The sequence below is a fragment of the Xenopus laevis genome, chromosome 7L (assembly GCF_017654675.1).
Source record: "Xenopus laevis strain J_2021 chromosome 7L, Xenopus_laevis_v10.1, whole genome shotgun sequence".
NCBI lineage: Eukaryota > Metazoa > Chordata > Amphibia > Anura > Pipidae > Xenopus > Xenopus laevis.
In genome coordinates, this window is record NC_054383.1 from 126436435 (window position 1) to 126463297 (window position 26863).

A 26863-nucleotide genomic window follows, 5' to 3' on the forward strand; every position below is an offset into this window, starting at 1 on the left:
ATGCTCGGGACCTGGGGTTTTCCGGATAGCGGATCTTTCCGTAATTTGGGTCATAATGCCTTAAATCTACTAGAAATTCATTTAAACATTAAATAAACCCAATAGGTTGGTTTTGCCTCCAATAAGGATTAATTATATCTTAGTTGGGATCAAGTACAAGCTACTGTTTTATTATTACAGAGAAAAAGGAAATCATTTTTAAAAATTTGAATTATTTGGATAAAATGGAGTCTATGGGAGACAGCCATTCCGTAATTCGGAGCATTCTGGATACCGGATAAGGGATCTTATACCTGTATATATATATATATATATATATATATATATATATATATATATATATATATATATATATATATATAAACAAAAAAATGAGGTGCACACCAGGAACTTTTTCAAATAGTTAAAAAAGTTCAATTTTATTTAATGTATTTAAAAAACAGGTCAGTGAGTGCGATCATCTGTCTACATAGGATCTTATTTTCTGGCTATTGCACACAGGCACAATATACCTACTATACGAGTAGTGCCGGCATCCATTGCTCTATGTTCTCTCTCTCTCTCTCTCTCTCTCGTTCCATGTTAGTTGTTACTAGTAGAGTTACAGCATTTTCTGTACAATTATATGAATTAATGCTATAGTGTAGCAAAACAGAATTCCCCATTCTTTTTGTTCTTGCAGTAGCTCTTATTGGAGATCTTCTTTTAGCTTTGTTACTGTTGGTTCTTCTGATCATCACGGCATTATGTGAGTATAACATTTCATTATATTATATAGGGGTAGAAAAAGCCTTGGGGCAATAAAAGCATGTCAACCAGGGCTTTCACTGGTTCATTTATATATTATATATATATTATATTATACATTTTTCTTTGCATAGACTAAATACAATATTTTTGTATATACATACACACTTATGCACATTAAGTATTTTCAGTAGTATAAAACAAATGAATATAAAACAAACGAAATAAAGACGTAATGCTTTTAATTTTAGTTGAATTATTAATTTACACTTGCTAAAATTGAATATAATCTCTGTGAATTAAGAGTTCCCCATTGTAATAATGTTTCTTTACTCTTGCAGGTGGTGTAAGTAGAAATGTTCTCATAGGGTTGATAATTGTGGCCCTTCTGGGCTGTGCAAAATTATGTAAGTATAATATTTCCCTAAATCTGAAGGGTCCAGCTCATTTCATCTATAGAGAGGGAGAGAGAGGGTCAGGCCCTTTACTGAAATCGTCCAATCATTTTTTTGTATTTGGGTTTATATGTTACAAATCTCCCTACATTTGCATCATCCAAAAAAAAAAAACCCCACAAATGGTATTACTCAGTGATCTGAAGTCACATGGTATTCAGGGTCTGAAATAAATTTGGCCAGGATATACATTTCCAAATTTTCACAACTTTTAGTACCGTATATACTCGTGTATAAGCCGACCCGTGTATAAGCCGAGGTACCTAATTTACCTAAGAAAACTGGAAAAATTTATTGACTCGTGTATAAGCCTAGGGGCTGATTGAAAATCAATCTGTACCTGCACCCACTGAATAACAATGAAAGGTAGGCCTGCCCACAGTTTAAAAAAAAAAAAATTGTAAGCACACCAGTCACAGTAAAATAACTTATAACTCAACCAGGGATGGAAAGATGCAGCTATCTACATACGAGGCTCCTTCTGCGGCCCCAACAGTGTGCAGGACACATGTAAATGTTTACAGTCCACAGCAAGAGCTTTGAAATTCCTCTGCTTATTTTGGTCACAAACTCTTCTAGGAGAATATGGCCTGGATGGGGGAAGGGGGTCCAATAATCCCATTATTATAAATAAGCCCCTGTTTAGCAGTTGGTGCTGCCATGCTGGTTCCTGTAGGGAGAAGATAATCCATATAGAATACAGGGCTAGCAGTGGGTGCTGGGAAATAACACAACACTTTATACAAAAGGGCCCTGGTCCCCACACCCCATTTTGTGAGCCTATGAATATCAATGAAGTGAGGAGTTACTAATGACACACCCAGGTGCTGAAAGTAGGGGTTATTTTCTTTCAAATACCGTATATACTCCGTATATACGCCAATCCCTCACCGGATCCCTCACCTCCCTCTCCCATAGCGCATCAGGACTCTGTGACTGACTGTCACGATCGCCGCCCGGAGCAGGTCCAGGAGCTCCGGGCGGCATGTCCTTCCCTGCCGGCGTCGCTCCCAAAATGGCGGCGCCCATGGCCGCCACGTGGGTAGCGGCGCCGGCGCCTCTACCCACGTGGCGGCCATGGGCGCCGCCATTTTGGAAGGACGCCGGCAGGGAAGGACGCGCCGCCCGGAGCTCCTGGACCTGCTCCGGGCGGCGATCGTGACAGTCAGTCACAGAGTCCTGATGCGCTATGGGAGAGGGAGGTGAGGGATCCGGTGAGGGATTGGCGTATATACGGAGTATATATGGGAGAGGGAGGTGAGGGATCCGGTGAGGGATTGGCGTATGACCCGCGTATAAGCCGAGGTCGAGTTTTTCAGCACATTTTGGGTGCTGAAAAACTCGGCTTATACGCGAGTATATACGGTAAGTTATAGCATGGTCTACTTTGAGCAACTTTTCGATAGATCTTCAGTTTTATTTTTTTTTTTTTCAAATGATTTGCCTCCATCTTCTGCCTCTTTTCAGCTTTCGAAGTGGGGATTATAATGGTTAAACAGTTGAGAAAAAAATTCATTTTTCAGTTTGAGAGAAAAAAATTGTGATTGTAGGAAAAAAAAACCACCATAAAAAGCATGCTACTTTTGTTATGCAGCTCTGTTTATTTTTATTTATTTTCAAGTAGAAGTCGTACATAAATGGTAATGTTAATCACATTGATCTACTTATTTTCAAGGAGGCTGAACTGAAAATCACAAAGGAGACATTTTATGTAAAAAAAACAAGAATGTACAAGTGCATTTTACTCATTTAGATATAGAAGGAATTCAAAAAGTTGTGTTTCTGGTTACTTTATTGAAAATTCCTGCAAAAACCCTACTAGTCCCACCCATCTGTTCCACTTCTTGTCCACTGAATTATCTGGCTGCGCAAGGAAGCCTCAGCCCACTCAGCACATTGCACTGTAGGACAGGAACCAATCAGCAACTAGGCTGACCTGATAGGGAACTGAAGCCTGTCTGTGCTTGTGTGACTGCAGGGTTGTGATTGGCTGTCCACTCCTGTTGTGCTTCTGGCAGGGACCGTTAGGACACGCCCACACCTCATTTGAAACACGGACAGGGACCAGTGAACATCTATAGGGAGCTCTAATAAAGGGGCCATTTGTAAAGATATTAATTTCTACCACAATGTGAAACCAACACTACATATTATTCATAATTGCCTTCAAAATTAGGTTTTTTTTTTATTTACCCTGTATGTCTCCTTTAAATATTTTAATGAACTGGAAGACAGATTCGCTGTTCATAAAATGCCTGTAGAGGCACATTTATCAAGGGTCGAATTTCGAAGTTTTTTCAAACTCCCATAAATTTGCATGAATTCAAAATTCGAATATTTTAAACTCGCACTAATTTAAACAACAAAAACTAAAATCAAAATTCGCTCAAACTCAAACTTTTCAGAGAAAAAAACTCTAATGTCAGGAAGGCTGCTAACATCTCCAAATTGATCTCTGCACCTCTCCACTCATTTAAACAGTCATTGGTCAGGTTTTAGGTGGTGAAAAGTCTAAAGGACCAGAGTATGATAAATCTCGAAAATCAAATTAGAATTTTTTTTAAAAAAACTCAAATTGAATTTGGATAACTCCCTAGTTGAATTTGACAGTTTTGCAATAAAAACATTTCAAAAATTCAAATTCCAATTTGAATTTTCAATTTGACCCTTGATCAATCTGCCCCTAAGTGAAGGCTGTGACACGGGGAAGATGCAGAAAAAATGATTGATATAGAGGCAAATAAGGAGAATAGAATGACAAAGGGATTCGTACAGCACAGGGGAATACATGGGATGGGGGGCTGAGAGGGTAGAGCTAATAAAGACCACTTGTACCCTATAATAAAGGCAGTAATATAGTGCACAACCAGAAAACACAATTTATAAAGAAAGAGCAAAGCAAACTATAACAATCATAAAATAAAACATGCAATCAGTAGACAAAGGGAAGTCTGAATGACCTGTTTTCTACCAAGGGAAAATATTTTTCATTTTATATGAAAAAAAGATTTTAAATTTATAGTTATGTAGAGTCTTAAATGCTATTTGTTCCCAGGTTATATTTTGGATAAAGTAATAGGAACATTGTATTGTACAGTGCTATTCTAATAAACAGTCTTTTTGTTCTCGCAGATGGAAACCGTGAACATTTGACTAAACAGCTTGAAAAACTTACCATGTTTGAAAAATGTAAAATGGCTTATAAATATATCAAACAATTAAGTAAAGTAGGTAAGTGCAGTGAGTGCTGGCACATTTTATCTATAGGCAATCAGAGGGGGCCCTATCCATACGTACATTATGGGGGTTATTTAATAAACTCTGAATGCAAAAATCACAAAAAAATCGTGATTTTTTATATAAAATTAAACTTTTAAAAAAATCATGAATTTTTCGGAATTTATTAAACCCCCGAGGATGGGAAATGTCCGAATATGAAAATCCGGCATCTCAGACCTGTTGAGGTTCCGTATAAGTCAATGGGAGAAGTCCCAATGATTTTTTTGATGTGCGCTGAAGTTTTCTGAGTTTTCGGGTGAAAAATGCAAAAAAATTGTAAAATTTGGATAAAAAAATCTGAACAAATCGTGAAAATACGATTTTTCATGATTGTTTACCCCAACAAAATAAATCTATTTGAATTCCAGGTAGTAACACTGCAAAATGTGGAAAAGACCATAGACAAAAGGAGGATGTATAGACTGTATTTTGTACAAATCCCAATGTTCTCTTATTTATATCTTTTATTTACAGTATCTCTTATATAAACTTTAACAAAAGAAGCTATGCAAGTGATGCATTGCACATTTACTAATTCATTATAGGAGTGTATGCACAAAATGTTTTCTTAACAATATTTTCATTTACAAAGGTCAAACTATATTTGATTATTATCTTCATTTATATGAACCTGATAACGGAGAAATAATATTCCCATTCTAATATCAGTTATCTCTTTACAGTGCCTCAAAGGCGTGTGATAATATTGTTGATATCGGCTGCTCTAATTGTTGTAGAATTATGTAAGTATAAGATTTCCCAGAAACGAAGGGGGTTATTTACTAAAATCTGTGATTTTCTTATAAAATTGGACTTTTAAAAAATCAGAAATTTTTCGGAATTTATTAAACCCAGAGGATTGAAAAGTCTGAATATCCGGCATCTCAGACCTGTCGAGGTTCATATAAGCCAATGGGAGAAGTCCCAATGAGTTTTTGATGTGCACTGGGTTTCGTGCAATACCCCGAAGTTTTCAGAGTTTTCGGGTGAAAATTCCAAAAAAATGTGAAAACCTGATTTTTTCCCGCAAAGCAAATTTTTGGGAAAATGTAATAATAAATAAGCATAAAAACCCAAGCGGATTTGATCGTAGTTTGTAGTAGAAAATATTGAGATAAATTTGGACTTTGATAAATTACCCCTTAAGGGTACAATGAGGGGCAAATTTACTTATGGTCGAATATCGAGGGTTAATTAACCCTCGATATTCGACTGCCGCATTGAAATCCTTTGACTTCGAATATCGAATTCGTTCGATTCGAAGGATTTTAATCCATCGATCTAACGATTTTTCTTCGACCTAAAAATTGTTCCAAAGCCTATGGGGACCTTCCCCATAGGCTAACATTGACCTCGGTAGGTTTTAGGTGGCGAAGTAGGGGGTTGAAGTTTTTTTTAAAGATACAGTACCTCAACTATCGAATGGTCGAATATTCGAACGATTTTTAGTTTGAATCGTTCAATTCGAAGTCGTAGTCGAAGGTTGAAGTAGCCAATTCGATGGTTGAAGTAGCCAAAAAAACACTCGAAATTCTAAGTTTTTTTTATTCTATTCCTTCACTCGAACTAAGTAAATGGGCCCCTGAGTGTTGCCTCATTTTATCTACAGGGAGGGAGAGAGGTCTCCATCCAGCAACAATTAAAACAAGCAAACATTTCATTAACATGGGGAAAAAAATGACTTGTGTGGATTAGATAAGCCACACGTAGATGAGCACTGTGTTGTAATTAACTTAGCGCCCAGCGTTTCTCAGGGACTTATTTGATTGGTTGGACATTACAATTCAGCAATGCTGTTGCTTAAACACCCGACAGTTAAAAATTTAAATTGACTGGATGTATCACTCAGATTACTCAAAAAAACACTGCGAATAATGTCCCTGTTCATTAAAATGATTGAAAATCTTAAAAAATCTTCCTGACATTTAGGAAATCTTTATAACTACGGCTAGTGTTGGGCGAGTTGTCCTGTTTTGCTTCACTGAAAAATTAGCGAAGCAGCAAAAATTCACGAAAGGATTTGTCATGCGCAACTTTTTTGCCCCAATGCATTAAAGTCAATGGGTGTCAAAATTATTTTGACACGTGACAATTTTTACACAAGTGTCTTTTTTTATCCAAGTGCAATAAAGTCAATCTTAATAACTATGGCTAGTGATGGGCGATGTGTCCCGTTTTGCTTCACCAAAAAATTAGCAAAACTCTGAAAAAATTAGCAAAACAGAGAAAAATTTGCTAAACGAATTGAATTCACACGCAACTTTTTTTGTCCAAATGCATTAAAGCCAAAGGGCATCAAGATTGTTTTGACGCACGGCGATTTTTACATGTGCAACTTTTTTGTCACAGCAAGTTTTTTTTTGGCAGCAAATTTTTGAAGAAGTTCCGCAAAAAAATTCACAGGTGGCGAAATGCACTGCGAATCCATGCCTGGTGAATAAATTTGGCCATCACTAACCACGGCAAAATTTACCCATAATTCCCCAGTCTGGAATTCATCATCTTATCTGTCTCAGTATTTTAAAGCTGGAGGATTTCACATTTACAAAGACTCCGTATAATTATATAAATAAGTTCATAGGTCAATAAAACAGAACTTTCCATTCTAATTATATATATATATAAATATATTTCTTTTCTTTTGCAGTCAATCTAATGTCAAGGCTGTTAACTCTATGTTAAACATTGGCCCTTCTTGGCGGCACAGCATTATGTAAGTATAACATTTCTCTAAAGTAGAGGGGTACGTGGGGGCAGAATTATTTAAATTATTTGAGTTTTCCCCAATAACTTGAAAATCTTGAACGTGCACTTATTTATAAAGAAACGCGAATATTAAAGACACAATCAATGAAAACCAGATTAAAAGTAAAACCCGATAACAATAAATATGCACTATAGTCTTCATTTTCAATGGGGCTATTTGGACTTGATTTAGAAAAATGTCATTTTAAAATGGTTTTAATTTGGAAAGTACAACTCTTGTTGACTTTAAAGGACCAGTAACATCAAATTTTTTTTAAAAAAAATTCGTTAGTATACATCAAAAAATAAACACCAAGACAAATAAAATTTTAAAATTGCAAAGCCTTTATTAAGAAATAACTTACCGAAACTCCACTTCCTGTCCTGTACAGAAAAGGCGACACGGCGACCATCCATTGTGCGGCGCTGGATTTCTCCTCCTTGGCTCTGTCTCATGTTGTATTGACAGCATGTGAAGTGGCTGCTGCATCAGGGAGCGTGGTTTCCATAACCGAGGATTGCTGGCTCATGGGCGCCTCTGTAGAGTAGGGAAGCTGTTTAGATTGGAGCTGGGCCACATCGTGGATGTTTGTAGTTCCAGGCTGATCGGAGTTCCCAGTCACTGGCACGTAGCCACTCTCAACATGCGCTGCTTTCCGTGCTATCGAGCGCTAAACTGCAAGCGGACACACAGTGCGGGTTCCTGTTCAGTGTCAGGGTCCACGAGAGAGAAGCAGAAATATTTTTTGGAATATAATGCCCATTTCACTCCTTCTCCCTCTCTAGAGTTTCCAAGTGCCCAGCGTTCCCTTCCATCCCATTATCCCCCTGCTGGCTAAGCACAGGGACCCCATTTATACAAGACAAGACTGTTACCCTAATAATAACCACAAGTGGGGTCGTTGCAAGCATGCTAACTAAAGAGAGGGGATCCTCTGGCCATGGCTGTTCCTCCACGTAGAGTGCTCGTAATTGATGGGGGCAGGTTACGAGTCTGAAAGAAGCGCTCTATAGCACAGAAAGCAGCGCATTGAATTCGGGTCGGTAAGAAGCTCTCTATAGCACGAAAAGCAAAACATTGAATTTGGGTCGGTAAGAAGCACTCGATAGCACGGAAAGCAGCGCATGTTGAGAGTGGCTACGTGCCAGTGACTGGGAACTCCGATCAGCCTGGAACTACAAACATCCACGATGTGGCCCAGCTCCAATCTAAACAGCTTCCCCACTCTACAGATGCGCCCATGAGCCAGCAATCCTCGTTTATGGAAACCACGCTCCCTGATGCAGCAGCCACTTCACATGCTGTCAATACAACATGAGACAGAGCCAAGGAGGAGAAATCCAGCGCCGCACAATGGATGGTCGCCGTGTCGCCTTTTCTGTACAGGACAGGAAGTGGAGTTTCGGTAAGTTATTTCTTAATAAAGGCTTTGCAATTTTAAAATTTTATTTGTCTTGGTGTTTATTTTTTGATGTATACTAACGAATTTTTTTTTAAAAAAATTTGATGTTACTGGTCCTTTAACAGTAACTTGCCAGCACTTTTGCATATGAGTTTTTTGTGCTTAATAAATTTTGCATATTCCAGTTTCAGTTGTGGTAAAAACTTGAATTTAAGGGGCATATTTATCAAGGGTCGAATTTTGAATTTGAAAAACTTCGAAATTTGAATTCAAAAAGAGCAACCAAAATTAAGTTGTTTTTTTTTTTGGCCAAATAGGTCAGTTTTCGATTGAATAGGTCCAGCCGAATTCGAATCGTATGAATCAAAGTAATATCGCATTCGACCGAATTCGAATCGAAGGTTTTCCCAATAAAACTTTGATCCTTGAAAGTCCACCAATTGACAAATAGGTTCTAGGAGGTCCCCCATAGGCTAAAACAGCAATTCGCCAGATTTTAGATGGCGAATGATCAAAGTCAAATTTTTAAAGAGACAGTATATGATAAATTTCGATATTCGAATTTTAACATTTTTCTAATCGAATTTAGACTATTCCCTAGTCGAAGCGAAGTACACAAAAAATAGCATGAAATTTAAGTTTTTTGAATACGAAAATTCACCTCAACCTTTGATAAATCTGCCCCTTAATGTTGGCTCATTTCAGCTATAGAATGGTAGAAATTACCCTGTCAGGCCCATCATTAAACTGTAAAAGTTTTGCATTATACTAGGGGGCAGATGTATTAAGGGTCGAATATCGAGGGTTAATTAACCCTCGATATTCGACTGGCGAATTAAAATCCTTCGACTTCGAATATCGAAGTAGAAGGATTTTGCGCAATTTGTTCGAAGGAATAATCGTTCGATCGAACGATTAAATCCTTCCAATCGAACGATTCTAAGGATTTTAAATCCATCGATCTAAGGATTATCCTTCGACCAAAAAAAGTTAGCCAGGCCTATGGGGACCTTCCCCATAGGCTAACATTGACTTCGGTAGCTTTTAGGTGGCGAACTAGGGGGTCGAAGTTTTTTCTTAAAGAGACAGTACTGTCGAATAGTCAAAAGATTTTTAGTTCGAATCGTTCGATTCGAAGTCGAAGTAGCCCATTCGATGGTCGAAGTAGCCAAAAAAACACTTCAAAATTCGAAGTATTTTTTCTTCTATTCCTTCACTCGAATTTAATGAATGGGCCCCTTGGAATCAGTTGGTCAAATTGAACCAAACGCTCATTAGCATATTACGATTTTAAAATGTGAAATCTCCCCAAAAGCTTTAGTTTTCCGGTGCTTTTAAGTCACATGACTCTGTCCATTTCAAATGCCGTGAAAACTCCTTACAATTATATTTGTATCCTCACTATTCTGCCACGGTTAAATTCGATTTCCAACAGTCACCCACAATCCTACATGTTATAAAACAAAAGCAACGATCTGATTGGTTGTTATAGGGAACATCAGTGGTGATGTCATGTTTTACACATAAGAGATTCTCATTAGCAGTGATTTAACGATAATTATGAAGCAACAAAACAAGTGTCATGTAGAGAATACACTGCTATTTTATTAACTAGTCCCTTCTCAGCATCTACATTCAACCCAACATTTCAATAAAACCTTCCATTCTGAAAGCTGGAGAGTCCAACATTTTAACCTGTCGAGCTGGCTGCCTGTACACGTAATTTTGGGGAAATTAGCTCTGATAGGCAGGTAAGTGTAGGATTGGGAGCATAGAGACAGGGACACCACGTCTTCAGGTCAAACCACAGGTTTATTCAGCAAACTCTTCCCAATATAAAGTCTCAGGAACACAGTTCATTAGTGTTTCGACAGCACACGCTCAAGACTTTTCCCCACTCTAGGGCTTCTCACCATATAGGGTGACTTCCACATTCTGGACTTCCCTCCTGGGATACCAACTCAGCAGCCTCAGGCCGGTCTCATATTGACTTTCCTCCTAGACTCTCTTGGTCACATCTCCCTCTACTCCTGGCCAAGCAGCACCCTCAGCCCCTCTGGGAGTTCCTTACACAGACAGGTAACCTATGTGCCCTGCTCAGAGACACCTTCCTAACGCTCTCACTACAATTCAATACTTTTCCACAGCCTTCCTGTGGAAAGTGATCTCCAAAATGAGAACTGGACCACTGGAATGGATTGCCTGTTCCTTCCAGAACACAGGGTAGGGTTGCCACCTGGACAGCCTGGTAGTTGGGCTGTCTGGCTGAAACTATAGGAAATCTGAACAGAACATTGAAAATTTAAACATGGTGAAAAATTCGCAAAACGGCGCCGATGTCTCGTTTTTGACGCCAGCTAATTTTCACTGCCGTTTTGCGAATTTATTCGCCGGTGGCTAATCACGCAAATTTGCCGCAAATTCGCTCCTGGTGAATAAATTCACCCATCACTAATTGCAACCGTATTCCAGGGCCAGACAGCAAAATTATTTAAGCAGAGAAACCTTGATATGTTTAGTAACGTCTCCCTTGCAACTCTCATCTCCTATTAGGAAAAAATTAGATGCAAAACTCACCTGTTTACACATTTCCTTGGGCACTCTACCACAACTGGTACATCTAGGTTATGGTGAATTATATAATAATTATAAGGGTTATTGCTCACGGTCGTATTTATTGCAGTACATTTAGGGCACATTCACTTAGCTCGAGTGAAGGAATAGAAGAAAAAAAACTTCGAATTTCGAATGTTTTTTTCGGCTACTTCGACCATCGAATTGGCTACTTCGAACTTCGACTTCGAATCAAACGATTCGAACTAAAAAACGTTCGACTATTTGACCATTCGATAGTCGAAGTACTGTCTCTTTAAAAAAAACTTCGACCAAGCACTTCGCCACCTAAAACCTACCGAACATCAATGTTAGCCTGTGGGGAAGGTCAAAGGAAAATCGTTCGATCGATGGATTAAAATCCTTCGAATTGTTCTATTCAAACGATTTTTCCTTCGATCGTACGATTGTAGGAAATGTGGTAAATCCTTCAACTTCGATATTCGAAGTCGAAGGATTTTACTTTGCCAGTCGAATATCGAGGGTTAATTAACCCTCGATATTCGACCCTAGGTAAATGTGCCCCTTGAAGTTATTTAATTATTTATGGACTTTCCGAAAAATCCAGAAGGTTTGGTCTAATTCAGCAGGCTTTCTCTGGTAAAAATGAAATATTAAAATCAAATTATCTCCCTCTTTTACTCACTGAATTTTGATTTTTAAAGACATTATAATGGAAGGTCTGCCAGCTCCTAGAATCAAATCATTTTCTAAACTCATTTCCATATTCACGGCTGCCATAAAAAAATAGATTTTTCTTTTTTTGGCTGAAAGAAGTTACTCCTTTCTTAGATGACACTCTGTCTTTATTATATCTCATCTAGATACTCGGTCAATATATTTAGAACAATTTGACTGCAGATATAAATCTCACATTTTTGGATTGGTCCAACTATAAGTCACGCTGCACTGGTTGAACCATAATGTTCATTGCTTGCAGTATTTTATTTATGTTCTCTATTATCAATGCAGACCCACCTGCTCTTCATTCACTATTCACTGAGCACTTAGAACTTATTGCACGAGGCTAAAGTTTGAGCTTGTCAATAGCAGCAATGATCCAGGACTTCAAACTTGTCACAGGGGGTCACCATCTTGGAAAGTGTCTGTGACACTCACATGCTCAGTGGGCTCTGATTGGCTGTTGAGAAGCTAAGCTTAGGGCTCGTCACTAATTATCCAGCAGAAAATGAGCTTCCCTGGCTGAAATATAAGCTGATGCTACAGGTTTGCTGATTATTAAATTCTGATGCTAATTGCACTGGTTTCTGTGCTGCCATGTAGTAATTATGTGTATTAATTACTAATCAGCCTTATATTGTGACATTTCTATTCTATGTGTACTGTATATTGTGAGTGGGTCCCTAAGCTCAGTAAGTGACAGCGGCACAGAGCATGTGCAGTGAATCAGCAGAAAAGAAGATGGGGAGCTACTGGGGCATCTTTGGAGACACAGATCTTTACTGCTAAAGGGCTGTGGTTGCCTTGGGCTGGTACAGAAGCACAAAACATCATGTACAACATTTCTACCATACTTATTTATTCAAGCTTTAGTTCTCCTTTAAAGGAATAGTAACACCAAAAAATGAAAGTGCTTTAAAGGAATAACAACATAATATACCCTGCACTGTTAAAACGTTGTGTTTGCTTCAGAAACACCACTACAGTTTATATAAACAAGCTGCTGTGTAGCCATGGGGGCAGCCATTCAAGCACAGGATACACAGTAGATAACAGATAAGTACTACTATAGTTTATATAAACAAGCTGCTGTGTAGCCATGGGGGCAGCCACTCAAGCAAAGGATACACAGTAGATAACAGATAAGTACTACTATAGTTTATGTAAAAAAAGCTGCTGTGTAGCCATGGGGGCAGCCATTCAAGCACAGGATACACAGTAGATAACAGATAAGTACTACTATAGTTTATATAAACAAGCTGCTGTGTAGCCATGGGGGCAGCCATTCAAGTACAGGATACACAGTAGATAACAGATAAGTACTACTATAGTTTATATAAACAAGCTGCTGTGTAGCCATGGGGGCAGCCATTCAAGCACAGGATACACAGTAGATAACAGGTAAGCTCTGCACAATTCTATTGTATACTACAGAGCTTATCTGTTATCTGCTTTTTATCTGTTTTCTCCTTTTCAGCTTTCAATGGCTGCCCCCATGGCTACACAGCAGCTTGTTTATATAAACTATAATTGTGTTTCTGAAGCAAACACACCTGTTTACCAGTACAGAACAAACAGTATATTACTGTATATTTCCATTACTTTAAGACACTTTTATTTTTTGGTGTTACTATTCCTTCAAATGCAGCTTCTGTCCCCACAGACTGGTCATTTGTAAATGCCTTTCTCTTCTTTCCTATAAACTTCTTTACTTCTGTATTAAGCCACATAGGATGATTCTTAGAGATTCTACATTTACATATTAGGGTAATTGAGAACAGTGATGATTTAATATCATTTAATATCATCCGGTGAACCATTTCTGTTCTATGTTTTTAATTGAAAACATAATGCCCCAATCTATGTTCTGCATGGCAGCCTTTATAGAGACAAAATTTGCTTATTAAAATTCAGGGTTTTTGTTGCCCCAGTCTATATTTGTTTTATGCTCAAAACATTAATGGGCAGATTTATTAAGGTTTGACTTTTGTTTTCCATGAAAGCTCGAGTTTTCAAGTTGTTGGGGTTTTTTTTGTCAAAACTCACATTTTCTGGTTAAAAAAATCTAGATTTTTTTGTTTTTAAAAAAAAAACTCAAATTTTTCAAGTTAGAAAAAAAAACATGACATTTTTTGAGATTTATTATACCCCAACCCTGGAAATAGCTTTATTACAAAAATTCACCATCTAAAACCTGTTGAGGTCTTGTAGAAGTCAATGGCAGAGGCCCCTTGAACCATTTGAAGATGTTAATAGCCTTCATGATGTTCAAGTTTTTTTTTGAGGGTTTTGTCTGAAAACTCGATTAAAAATTCAACCTTTGATAAATAACCACCTAAATGAGAAAACATTATGGTCACTATTACCCAGGGGTTCAATTACTTACACATTTGCTATGTATTTATGTTCTGGATCATTAGAGATCAGTAGATCCAGTAGAGAGTATCTAGTAGAGTTAAGTAACTAAACTTTATGGGGCAGATTTATCAAGGTTCGATTACGAATTTATAACTTTTGATACATTTTTTTGTTCAAAACTCACTAATTCGAATTGGGAATAATCCAAACTCAATTCGAATTTCAAGATTTATTAAACATTTACCCTGGGAATAATTCGAATTCGACTATAAAACCTGCCGAGTTCATGTATAAGTCATTGTCAAAATTTAAGTCAGATTGATTTGAATTCTATTCCAGTTTTCGGGTCAATAATATTCTTTTAAGTTTTACATATTCTATTTTTTATTAAATAAACTCATATAACCTCAAATATAATATAATATAATTGAATTTCGAGTATATTTGAATTAAAAAAAATTCACATGAATTCGAAATTTCGACCTTTAATAAATGGCCTCTGGGAGTTTCACCACCTATCCGAGCGACTTCTTCAATTCAACTGTGTGGTACTGCTCGACATATTGAGATAAATTCTTATTAAAACCCTTTTTAGAAAAAGTAATTTTTAACATTGCACAAAAATGTAGCAAAATTAAAGCTTAAATACTGTAAGTCTCATGGATATGTTTTTATATATAAAAAAAACCTTGGTGAAATGCATTGATAATAAGCATAAGAATCAAGAGCTGCTGATGGAATTAGGACTATAGGGTCTCTTATATATGAGAAAAAGATAAATCTTCCTCAAAGGGTTATGGAATATGTGACTCTAGAATAATATTTAAAAAATATTATCTCTTAAATGCTGAAACTTGTTCTAATGCCTTAGTTTTATTTTTAGGAGATGTGCTGCTTCTATCCTGATGGAATACAAGGATCATACAAAAAAATACTGTATACGTGGTTGATTTTCATTCAGAACATTATTGAGCGAATGCATGTGTAATTTTATCACTTTTTATATTTTATAACAACAATAATACTATAGAAATGAATAGGGGCAAACACAAGGCTGCATGCAAAGGCCCAGATTCAGTTCAGTGAGAAAAACTTTCACGTGAAATTCAATGAAATTCAATTTGTGTAGAAAAAAAATGTTTCTCCTAATTCAGTTCCAATTTTTTCCCCATTGATTTTAATACAGTCTTTGGCCAGATTCAATTCATTGAGAAAAAGTTATCTCATCATGGTTTATCACAGGAAAATGCACGGCCAATATTCAATTTGAGAGGAAAAACTTCAGTTCCAGTTTTCTTCCGATAGACTTCAGTAGAGTTTTTACGTGGTAAAAAGTGAGATACGTTTTTCAGATTCAATTCATTGAGAAAAAGGTTTATCACGTGAAAATTCATGGCGGACATTCAATTTGAGCTGCAATTTAATTTTAATTTAAATCACATGAAAGGCCAGATTCAATTTGTGTAGAAAAAAAATGTTTCTCCTAATTCAGTTCCAATTTTCCCCCCAAAAATTTTAATACAGTTTTTGGTCAGATGCAATTAATTGAGAAAAAGTTATCTCATGGTTTATCACGTGAAAACTCATGGATGAGATTCAGTTGGAGGAGAAAATGTTTCTCCTTATTTAGTTCCAGTTTTTTACCCATAGACTTCAATAAAGTTTTCACATGGTAAATAGTGAGAAATGTTTTTCTGAATTAATTTGCATCTAAAATTGAAGAGAACTTTATGTTTTTTTATATTATTTCTTCAGTAAATCTGCGCCGGTTCTTAGGGCGCACGCGGCGCGCCTCCTTGTAATTTAAAGGCGCACTGGCGTGATAACGCCAGCATGCAATGGCGCGAAATTTAAAAGTATTTAAAGGCACATTTTCTTTTTACACACTGCCCGTTATAGGTTTTGTTACCTTGTGGTCTTTGAGCTTTGTGCTGTTCTGAATCATGATCTGATCCTGTACTTTGACCCCTGCCTGATTATAGATTATCCTGAACTCTAGTATCCTGACCCTTGCCTGATTACCGACTACCTCTTTTGCTAATCCCTTCTGATTGATCAAATGGTTTGACTTTTGCCTGCCTGACAACTCTTGTATTCTGCCTGCCCAGACCCGGCTTGTTCTGACTACGATTCCGTCTCACGCCTTGTACAGTGACCTTTGGCCCAAAGACTTTGCTATCCGGTTGTGCCCCTCTGCTTGTCTAGAACCCCTCGCCTTGCACCTCTTGTTTTAAGACCTGGCGGCATCTGAGTAGCCGAGGGCTCTTCCCTCCTCGCTGCTACAGGCAGAGGCACGAGCCGAGACCAGGGTGCTTGGCATCGGTTCTAGATTTAGGGTGCCAACCGTTACAATTAGAAGTCACCGAGGCGTTCCATGACCGAAATTAGTATTTGTAGTTACTATCAGTTTTAAATAAGGAATCAGATGTCATACTATTTTCCATGTATAAATATTTTATTTTTGTAGTCATAGAAGTCAAATTGTATAGCAGTCAATTGTACTTATTAAAGTCTATTAAAGTGCCTTCTAGACTGAGAAGATAATAAATGGTAAAACAATACAATTTTCATATCTCGTTCTACTTTTCTTGTGCATTTGGCTGCCGGTTTGTGACATACTGTATGAAAACAAAGGACTATCAAAACATTTTGTTTGTTTGTTTTTTTTAAATTACCCCAGTTGAATTTACATCTATGAACAACATTTGTGTATAATAGTAAAGGAAATATATAGAAACCCTAAAAACGAAATGAATTCAAGATGTGACTTATTATGGGCAGATTTATTAAAGGTCGAATTTTTAATTTATGTGAATTTTGTTTTACTCTAATAAATTTAATTATACTCACAACTCGAATGGGAGTTTATTTAAGAAAAAATGTATATGTCTAATATTCGATCGAATAGTCCCGACCTGAAGATTCGAATTGAATTTGAATCGAGTTTTCCCTCCAAAAAAATGCTCTAATGCCAGGAAAACAATTAACATATTCAAATGGTTCAATGGACCTACATTGACTTGTAAATGAACTGAGATGAATATAAATATTCCAATTGTAACTGTTTCCATGGTCAAGGGGGTGAGAAATCTCATATTCAAAATTACATTTGAATTGGGGGATTAAAATTCGAATGTGTGAATTTTGACACAAAAAAAATGAAAAAATTCTAATTTGCATTAGAATTTATTATTCACCCCTTAATAAATCTGCCCCTAAGTTTTATTTTATAGAACAAATTAATATAAAGCTTAACTAAACTCACACATTATGGATATGATTTCATATTTACAATGCTAAACGGACTGCACCAGTTAGAGGTTGAGCAGCCCTATAGCAGTAATGACCCAGGCTTCAAAGCATCTCCCCGTCTTGGATCTTGTTAGGGATTGTGCCAGTGGCACTGCACATGCTCAGTGGGTTCTGGGCTGCTGCTGAGAAGCTTATGGTGCACAGGGGAATCATCAGGACATTAGCAGACAGTGAGGTCCCATCTATGGGTATATTTATCAAAAAGTGAAGTTAGAGATTGTCACCGTCCTCCATCCAACACAGGAATAGCTTACTTTAGCCAACACAGTGTCCCCTCTGCATTGAGTAAATAGCCTGACCTTTTCTTTTGAGAAACAACATATGGCCTATGTGTTTAAAGTGCCAGAACATGTATAATAAATAATTCACTCAAAACCTCTAAGGAGGGTCTGGAACCAAAAAAGTTTAACAATTGCTGCTAAAGTCGCATTACTCTTTACCCAGTTGCATTTTTCCAGAGTGTCTAGAATATCATGTTTAATTGTGATATATAGCATCTCTTTGTTCTTGCAGTCGTTTTGAGTGGAAAGCTTCAAAAAACACTTCTAGTCTGCAGAGCATTATGTAAGTATTACATTTCCCTATAGAAAGTGCATACTGTACACACACAGGTATTTACAAGTATTTTGCTGCACCTGCAAAATATTAACAATAATCCCATATAGTATCTTGACTCCCTTGCACATTCTACCACCCGTCACAGCCGACCAGCTAAACCCCAACCCTGGTACAATAGTGTAACTCTGTATCTCAGAAGATGTAGTCGATCAGCTGAGCGACAACCTGATCCTGACTTCATCCACTTCAAATTCATGCTCTCCTGCTACAATCGAGCGCTATCAATAGCTAAAGAACAGAACTTCTCTTCTTTAATCTCCACTCTGTCATCTAAACCACAGTGACTGTTTGTCACATTCAAGGCCCCCTGCTTTTCTCGCTCTATACAACTTCGCTAGGAAAACGTATTCAGTCTTTTGGACTTCAGTATCACCTTTATGCTGATGACACCCAACTCTACTTGTCTACTCCTGATCTTTCTAATTCTGTCCTTTCCCAAGTCACAGACTGTCTCTCTGCTGTCTCCTCCTGGATGTCACAGCGCCACCTGAAACTGAACCTCTCAAAAACAGAACTCATTATATTTCCTCCAAGATCTTCCCCTGTCCCTCAGATATCACTCACAGTAAACAACACCACCTTTCATTCCACCACACAAGCACACTGTCTAGGAGTTATACTAGACTCACATCTGTCTTTTTCACCACACATTCAAACATTCAAAATCTTGTTGTATTCAACTGTGCAACATTGCCCGAATACGACCCTATCTCAGTTCAGAATCAACCAAAACACTTATTCGGTCTCTCATCATCTCCCGCCTTAATTACTGCAACCTACTCCTTGCAGATATTCCAACAAGTCGCCTTTCACAACTCCAATCTGTTCTAAATGCGGCTGCTAGACTCTGTCTCACCGCTCAACATCAGCTGCTCCCATATATATGTCCCTTCATTGGCTGCTAATCTCCTCTAGAATCAAATTCAAATTACTAACACTCACATTCAAGGAATCTATGGGAGAAGGCCTTTCCTTAATTTGGAGTTTTCTATATTAAAGGTTTCCGGATAACAGATCCCATACATTGTGGGGCCCATTTACAAAGCTCAAGTGAAGGATTCGAATTAAAAAAACTTCGAATTTCGAAGTGTTTTTTTGGCTACTTCGACCATCGAATGGGCTAGTTCGACCTTCGACTACTACTTCGACTTCGAATCGAACGATTCGAACTAAAAATCGTTCGACTATTCGACCATTCGATAATCGAAGTACTGTCTCTTTAAGAAAAACTTCGACCCCCTAGTTCGGCAGCTAAAAGCTACCGAACTCAATGTTAGCCTATGGGGAAGGTCCCCATAGGCTTGCCTGCGTTTTTTTGATCGAAGGATATTCGTTCGATCGTTGGATTAAAATCCTTCGAATCGTTCGATTCGAAGGATTTAATCGTTCGATCGAACGAATAATCCTTCGATCGTTCGAACGCAGGATTTGCGCTAAATCGCTCGACTTCGATATTCGAAGTCGAACGATTTTAGTTCCTGGTCGAATATCGAGGGTTAATTAACCCTCGATATTCGACCCTTAGTAAATCTGCCCCTAAATGAAGTAAAAGTATGCTATTTCATTAGAAGTACAATACTATGAACAATAAGAAAAAAATAAATCTAAATAAAAATGTATAAATATGCATTTAATTATAGAAATGAGTGTTAGCTTCCCGTTACTGTCATACTTGTTCGCCTTTAAATTAACTGTTAGTATGATGTAGAGAGGGATATTCTGAGACAATTTGCAGTTGGTTTTCATTTTTTATTATTTTTGGTTTTTGAGTTATTTAGTTTTTTATTCAGCAGCTCTCCTATTTGCTCTCCCCTAGCAACCATGGATTGATTTTAATAAGAGACTGGAATATGAATAGGAGAGGCCTGAATAGAAAGATGAGTAATAAAAAGTAGCAATAACAATACATTTGTAACCTTACAGAGCATTTGGTTTTAGATGGGGTCAGTGACCCCCATTTGAAAGTTGGAAAGAGTTAAAGGAAGAAGGCAAATCATTAAAAAACTATTAAATAGAAAAAATGAAGACTACACATAGTTGAACATTTACTTAGAATTGACTACTCTATAACATACTAAAAGTTAACAGAAAGGTGAACCACCCTTTTAAGGATGTGTCTTCTCTAAGTAAACTTGGGTCATCCCTACAATTAATAATTGTCAAAAGTATAGAATAAATGATAAAGTAGGTCTTTGTTAATTTAGATTAAAATGTCAAGGCAATTGGACCAAAAATCCAAGAATAAATGCTTTGAATTATTACCATTCGATTTACCGTAAACCATAAAGTCCATCAGGCTTGAGCACATGCCCAGTCCACCGAATTAGACCTAAAATAAAATCCCTCCAAGCTGCTCACACTGTTGTTATCACACACAATTCTTATGAGGGTTTGATTAATCTACATGAATCTGATCAAAAGCTACTTGATTTTTGCAGGGTAACTTCATTCCGCAAATTCGCCCAGTGTTACTCCACAGAAAGCATTGGCTAATGTTTTGGATGGATTCAACTCAATGTACTTCCGTCTTTACCAATATTTACTATGTAACTACATCATAACACTGTAGTCCTATGGCTTCAGAGCCTGTTTAAAGGTATATAAAATATATATAAAATAGTACAAAAAACTGAGGGGGCTAAATCAGTGGTGGGGGCTCAGGCCACAGACTCATTTAGGTGAAATTTGGGGAGAATGTTTTCCTAAATACACCTGAGTTTGAATTTCAGGGTACAATTTGGTATGAACACATATTTGGGCAACAAATCTAATTAAATCAAATTAAAAATAATAAAATCAAATGCTAGTAGTCACTATAGAAATGGATAAGTAATTAACCCCAGAAATGCCAATAATCACCATAGAAACTAGATGATCAGCAATAATGCCAGACATGCCAGAAATGACTGCAGTAAGTCCCCATACATGATACACAGTAGGCAGTAATACTGTAGGTACCGACTGGCACCCCAAGTATATTATACACGGTTAGAAACACTGAATAGTCACACCCAAGCACAAGCAATTTTTCCAGCATTTCTTTCTATTTTTACATATTGTTCTAACTTTTCCTTTTCTTCAAAAAAAGGTTTAATTACTGGTGTGAGTATCTCTTTAAATCCAGGGTCTCACAAACAACCATCCAGATGTCTCTTCCTTCAATTACTAGTGATGGGCGAATTTATTTGCCAGGCGCGAATTTGTGGCAAATTTGCGCAATTTGCCACCGGCTAATAAGTTCGCAAAATTGCTGTGAAAATTTGCTGGTAAGAAGTGTCCGGCATGAAAAAAAATTGACACATTTCACGATTTTTTCGCAGCTTCCCAAATTTTTGGGCCGTTTCGCGGGACATTTGCACATTTTTTGGCGAAATGGCGCAAATTCGCCCATCACTATCAACTACCCATACTGGGGGTAGCAGGTGATCCCCACTGAAAACATAATAGGAAGACTTACCATCTACATACACATAAGTATAAAATTGCAGTCAAATACAAGTGTGATTGTGCATTTTCTGGATTAACTTTGTACTAAGATCTTTAAAACTGTATTTTCTGTATCCCCCCCCCAGAAAGCAGGATGAAATTCTATGAATAAAGACCCCTAGAACTCATAGCGGAATGGCAACTTAATTTATAAATCCCCCAGAATTCATAGCATAATGGCATAATGACAACTTAATTTATAAATTTATAAATACCCCCAGAATAAATAGCATAATGGCACAGAGGCAATTTCATGTATAAATACCCCCAGAATGCATAGAGTTAACTCACTGATAAACCCCCCATAACATTGTAAATGTGCCGATTGTGCACCTGTCTATTCAGAGACCTGTACTTACTTCATGTTGCTCCCGAAACTGACCAATCACAACTATGCGACTAACGTTGCAAAGCAGGAAGAGCTCAGTAAAGTGAATCGGGTGACCAAGGCCCCCCTGGCCCCCCCGGTTCCAAACATTTATTATTATCAAGATGGTGGCGAGGGCCTAGGTGCCCACCAAGGCTGGGGCCCATCAGGTTTTTTCCCGGGGTCCTGGCAGGCCAGTCCGACCCTGTTCTTGCAGTAGTTTTAAGTGAAAAGCTTCAGAAACCACTTCTAGTCGGCAGAACATTATGTAAGTATTACATTTCGCTAAAACTGATAATCCCATTTATTAAGCTCAATGTTTCCTTTAGGGTCAATAACAGTGTGATACTTACTCTCAGTGTAGTTATAGCAACCAATCAGCAATCAGATATTTACTCTCAGCGGTCCCCTGTAGTAGGGTAATAAAGGAAATGAAATATGGTTGCTATGGGTAACTACCTTGGGGCAAATGTGCCCAGTGTCATCCGGAATAGTGTAACTGAAACACTTTATACTGACTTTCTCCCGCACTTCTTCTATCAGCAGAGTCTTTCATATAAAATTCAGATTAATTATACAATCAATGGTCACTGACACAGGAAGACATCTGGCTGAGATTCTGAGGTCATGAAATACATTTCTCTTTATGATGAGGAATTAGAAGCCAGGAGTTATGTCTGAATAATTGGCAGTGTTTTGGAACTGATAAGCTCCGTGGAGCTAAAGCTTCTGTTTTAATGAATTTTTATGAATCTGGAGCCTCATAACTTCTTAGTGAATGACTTTGTTATTGCTACTTTTTTTAACTCATCTTTCTATTCAGGCCTATTCATATTCCAGTCTCTTATTCAAATCAATACATGGTTGCTAGGGTAATTTGGACCCTAGCAACCAGATAGCTGAACTTGCAAATTGGAGAGTTGCTGAATAAAATGCTAAATAACTAAAAAATCACATATAATAATAAATGAAAAACAATTGCAAATTGTCTCAGAATATCATGCTCTTCATCATATTGAAATAATAATAATAATAATGCATAGGCTCGGGTTTCCAATGGCAACTGACCCACAACCAACCAGACCAATATGTAACTCCCCAAAAATAAAGTTATTCTGGGTAAAGAGTAAAGAAAAGGGCAATAGAATCCTTAGGATATTTGATAACTTAATCCCCAAATGTTTGCAGAGTATGTGTAAACTGACTAACTGCTCAGACATCTCCATGGAAATTTGAAGTAATATAATTTTTCTCCATAAAATGCGCAATATTATTTTAAAGTGTGTGTGTGGGGAGGGGCATTTTATATGTTTTCAGAATAAACTCATATACAGGAATCTTTGTTTTATTGGTTTTTTATTTATATAAGTTCTAAGTTACATACAGTATCATCTATATAACATACAATGGATCTCTCCAGTTTTTATCCCCAGTTTTAACCAGGAAACAAAGTTGTGTTGCTAATGTAAGACCTTTTCTGTAAATGTAGGAAAATTGCCAGAAATTCATAATTCATTTTTACATGTAGTAATAATACAGATACGTAAGGGAATTATTTATCAAAGGTCGAATGTTAGAGTTTTATATACTTTGAATAGTGATGGGCGATTTTTGGGGCGTTTTGCTTTGGCGAAAAATTCGCAAAATGGCGCCGGTGTCTCTTTTTCGAGGCCAGCATCCGTTTTTGACGCCGGCATCCGTTTTTTTGGATGCCGGTGTCCGTTTATGGCGAAATTCGTGCCTGGTGAATAAATTCGCCCAACAATAACTTTGAGTTGAGTTTATTCAAAGTTAGTGATGGGCGAATTTATTCACCAGGCGCAAATTAACGGAGAATTCCAACGATTCCCGTCGGCGAATAAATTTGCATTTTTTTGGACTTGAATGATTTCTTGTTTTAGAAAAAACTTGGGAAAAACTCGATTCTGCAAGTGAGTTTTGAAACTTCTCAAAAACTTGAATTTTTGTGGAAAACACAACTTGAACCTCAATAAATAACCTCCTTAAATTACCTTAATGGAATAAGAGTAGAAATGAAGCTGACACGGATTCCCAGAAATAGATACATGTTGATATATTAAAAAACCTAAACATTTGATGGTTTGTCTAAATCTAACCTGATATATTCATGTGAGAAATACTACGTGGGCTCAACAGGAAGTTGTTCAACTCATGTATGCTATTAATCATAAGAAATATACCCTTGTATACTTGCATATTCCCAATCTTCAAATTCCTATTTAAAAATATTTAAAATGTTAAAAAAACTGGGAGACTTATTTATCTGAATTTGAATTTGTGTAATGTTGGACTTTTTTCTACTTCAACTAAATTCACAATTGAAAAAAACTTTTTATTAAAAAATCTAAATATAAAGAAAATTGTGCAACAAAACTCCAACTACCTTGTATCATGTTTTACTCATTATTTGTATGCGTTTACAAGCTCAAAAAAAACCTCAAGAAAAACCTCAAAAAACTTGAGTTAAAAGAATAGTTTACATTTTGGTTTGAACAGCTCCCATTAACTATTACATGACCTTGCAAACTTTTGCATGTCGAAGTTTTATTTTTTGTGTCTTTTTTTGCTTAATAAATATTGAAAATTCATAAGATTTGGAATATTGATAATTGCAAGGGGTAGTTTACCTCTGAGTTAGTATGTTATAGGGGGTTATTTATCAAAGGTCGAGTGTTAGAGTTTTCTTTTTTACCTTGAATGAACTCAAATGACTTTGCAATTCGAATGGTATCTTATTTAAGAAAAAACTTGAATGGCAAAAACCCAAATGTGCGAGTTCGAGTCCCGCAACCCGAAAACTAAAATGGATTGATTTTTCGGTGGAAAAAAACCTAAAATTGATCAAATCAAGTTCTTGATTTCAGTTTTTGGCCAAAACCCTCCGAAAAAAACACAAACATCAATCAGGCTGTTAACCTCTTCATGTGGTTCCAGGGATGTCTGTCATTGACTTCTAGAGAACCTCGACAGGTTTTAGGTGGTGTATTTTCAAATTCGAGCTGTTTCCAGGGTCGGGGTATAATAAATCTCAAAATATTCAAGTTTTTTTTTAAAGAAAACTCAATCGATTCTTTTTTGTAACCCGAAAATGTGAGTTTTGATTAAAAAATACAACTTGAATTTTCATGGGAAAAACAAATTGAAAAAAGAAGAAAGGTTGTGGGTGCACACCTGAGGCCAATTTCAAAAAGTCTAATTCCCTGTCTCAATGATTCAAGTAAAAATGCTAGTGCATATAGTTTTGAAACAGGGTTTTTTAGTTACAAAGTTATGATCATAAAATTGATAAGCCACCATACCACGTCAAGGTAAACCCCATACGGTGGTCCCTTTAAAACCAAGGCATAGGAGTTGTTCACATGAAGTAATGCTATTAAGAAGAGAAGTAAGATACCTATTTTACTATGATTAAAGGTAAACAAGTTAGGGACCACCGTATGGGGTTTACCTTGACGTGGTATGGTGGCTTATCAATTTTATGATCATAACTTTGTAACTAAAAAACCCTGTTTCAAAACTATATGCACTAGCATTTTTACTTGAATCATTGAGACAGGGAATTAGACTTTTTGAAATTGGCCTCAGGTGTGCACCCACAACCTTTCTTTTTTGTATTTGTAAAAACAAATTGAGCTTTAATAAATCTGCCGCATAGTGTGTTTTTTTCTGTGGAACCTTCCCATTGGTCTCAATTTTCTTTTTCATAGTTTTTTTAATCATATAGGGACAGATTTACTAAAGTTCGAATGGTAAATTTGACGCACGTCAAAAAAAATTTGAAGCGATAAGATTTGAAGAGAATATAATAAAGGGGAACTTGACCTATCATATTCTTTCACCTGCCTGTATGTATTTGGATTGTGGGGGGGAACCTGGGTACCCAGGGAAACCCACGCAGGCACGGATTGGCAATTTCAACTCTTCCAGGTGTGAGTAGCGTCACCCCCTGAAACATCCATTTTCTCCTGAGCCTTACTTGGCCCCCCTAATCAGCAGTTGGAGGAGAGCTTTCCTGCCCAACATTTGAAAAGTTGTCCGGATCCGGAAGACTCTTTTTAATATCCCTGGCAAAAATGGGGACCATTATTGGGTCAGTTGCTTACTCTCTAGGATTTAGCATTTCCCCAAACTCAATGCCCTTGTGCTGGGGTCAGACTATTGTGCAAATGTTTAGATACAACTATGGTGTAGACCAAAGCTCTCTATTACTTTCCACAGTGGACTGAGTTAGCACATTAGAAAATGAATGAGATGTTATAGGGCCCTTACATCTCCCTAATATGATTGTATTTAATTAGACAGGGAAGAACATTCACAGTCCCTTGGCTGGAGCTTTCACGAGTACTTTTACATTGACCTGAAATTAGCCCATAGTGTAGACTCTTTGCCTGGTGTGAGGAAGGTGCCCATAATTCCTTCTATAAAACTACAAATGATAAAAAATGAAAACTAATTGCATATTGTCTCAGAATATCCCTCTCTACATTAGGGCTCTTACTGACGAGCGTTTTTACCTGCGCTCCCCTGCGTTCCGTTTTTCTGCGTTCAGCCGCAGGGGAGCGCAGGAATAGACGCATTACATTTTTTCCAATGGGGCTGTACTCACACAGGCGCATGTAGGCGCCGAACGCAGGAAAAATGCAGCATGTTGCGTCTCAACCTGCGTCGGCGCCTGTGTGAGTACAGCCCCATTGGAAAAAATGCGGCTGAACGCAGAAACGGAACGCAGGGGAGCGCAGGTAAAAACTCTCGTCAGTAAGAGCCCTTATACTAGCAGT

The 26863-nt window shown here is 37.3% G+C and overlaps 1 protein-coding gene across 1 annotated transcript in view; it reads left to right on the forward strand.

Moving 5' to 3' along the window:
- The window catches only part of LOC121395505, a 54214-nt gene extending 37372 nt beyond the window's left edge, over positions 1-16842 (forward strand). The window contains exons 7-12 of the mRNA XM_041569083.1: positions 683-748; positions 1089-1154; positions 4335-4433; positions 5165-5224; positions 7129-7194; positions 15165-16842. Of these exons, the coding sequence (XP_041425017.1) occupies positions 683-748; positions 1089-1154; positions 4335-4433; positions 5165-5224; positions 7129-7163 (326 nt within the window). The 3' untranslated portion in view covers positions 7164-7194; positions 15165-16842. The remainder of the gene's footprint in view (positions 1-682; positions 749-1088; positions 1155-4334; positions 4434-5164; positions 5225-7128; positions 7195-15164) is intronic.
- Positions 16843-26863: the final 10021 nt, after the last annotated feature.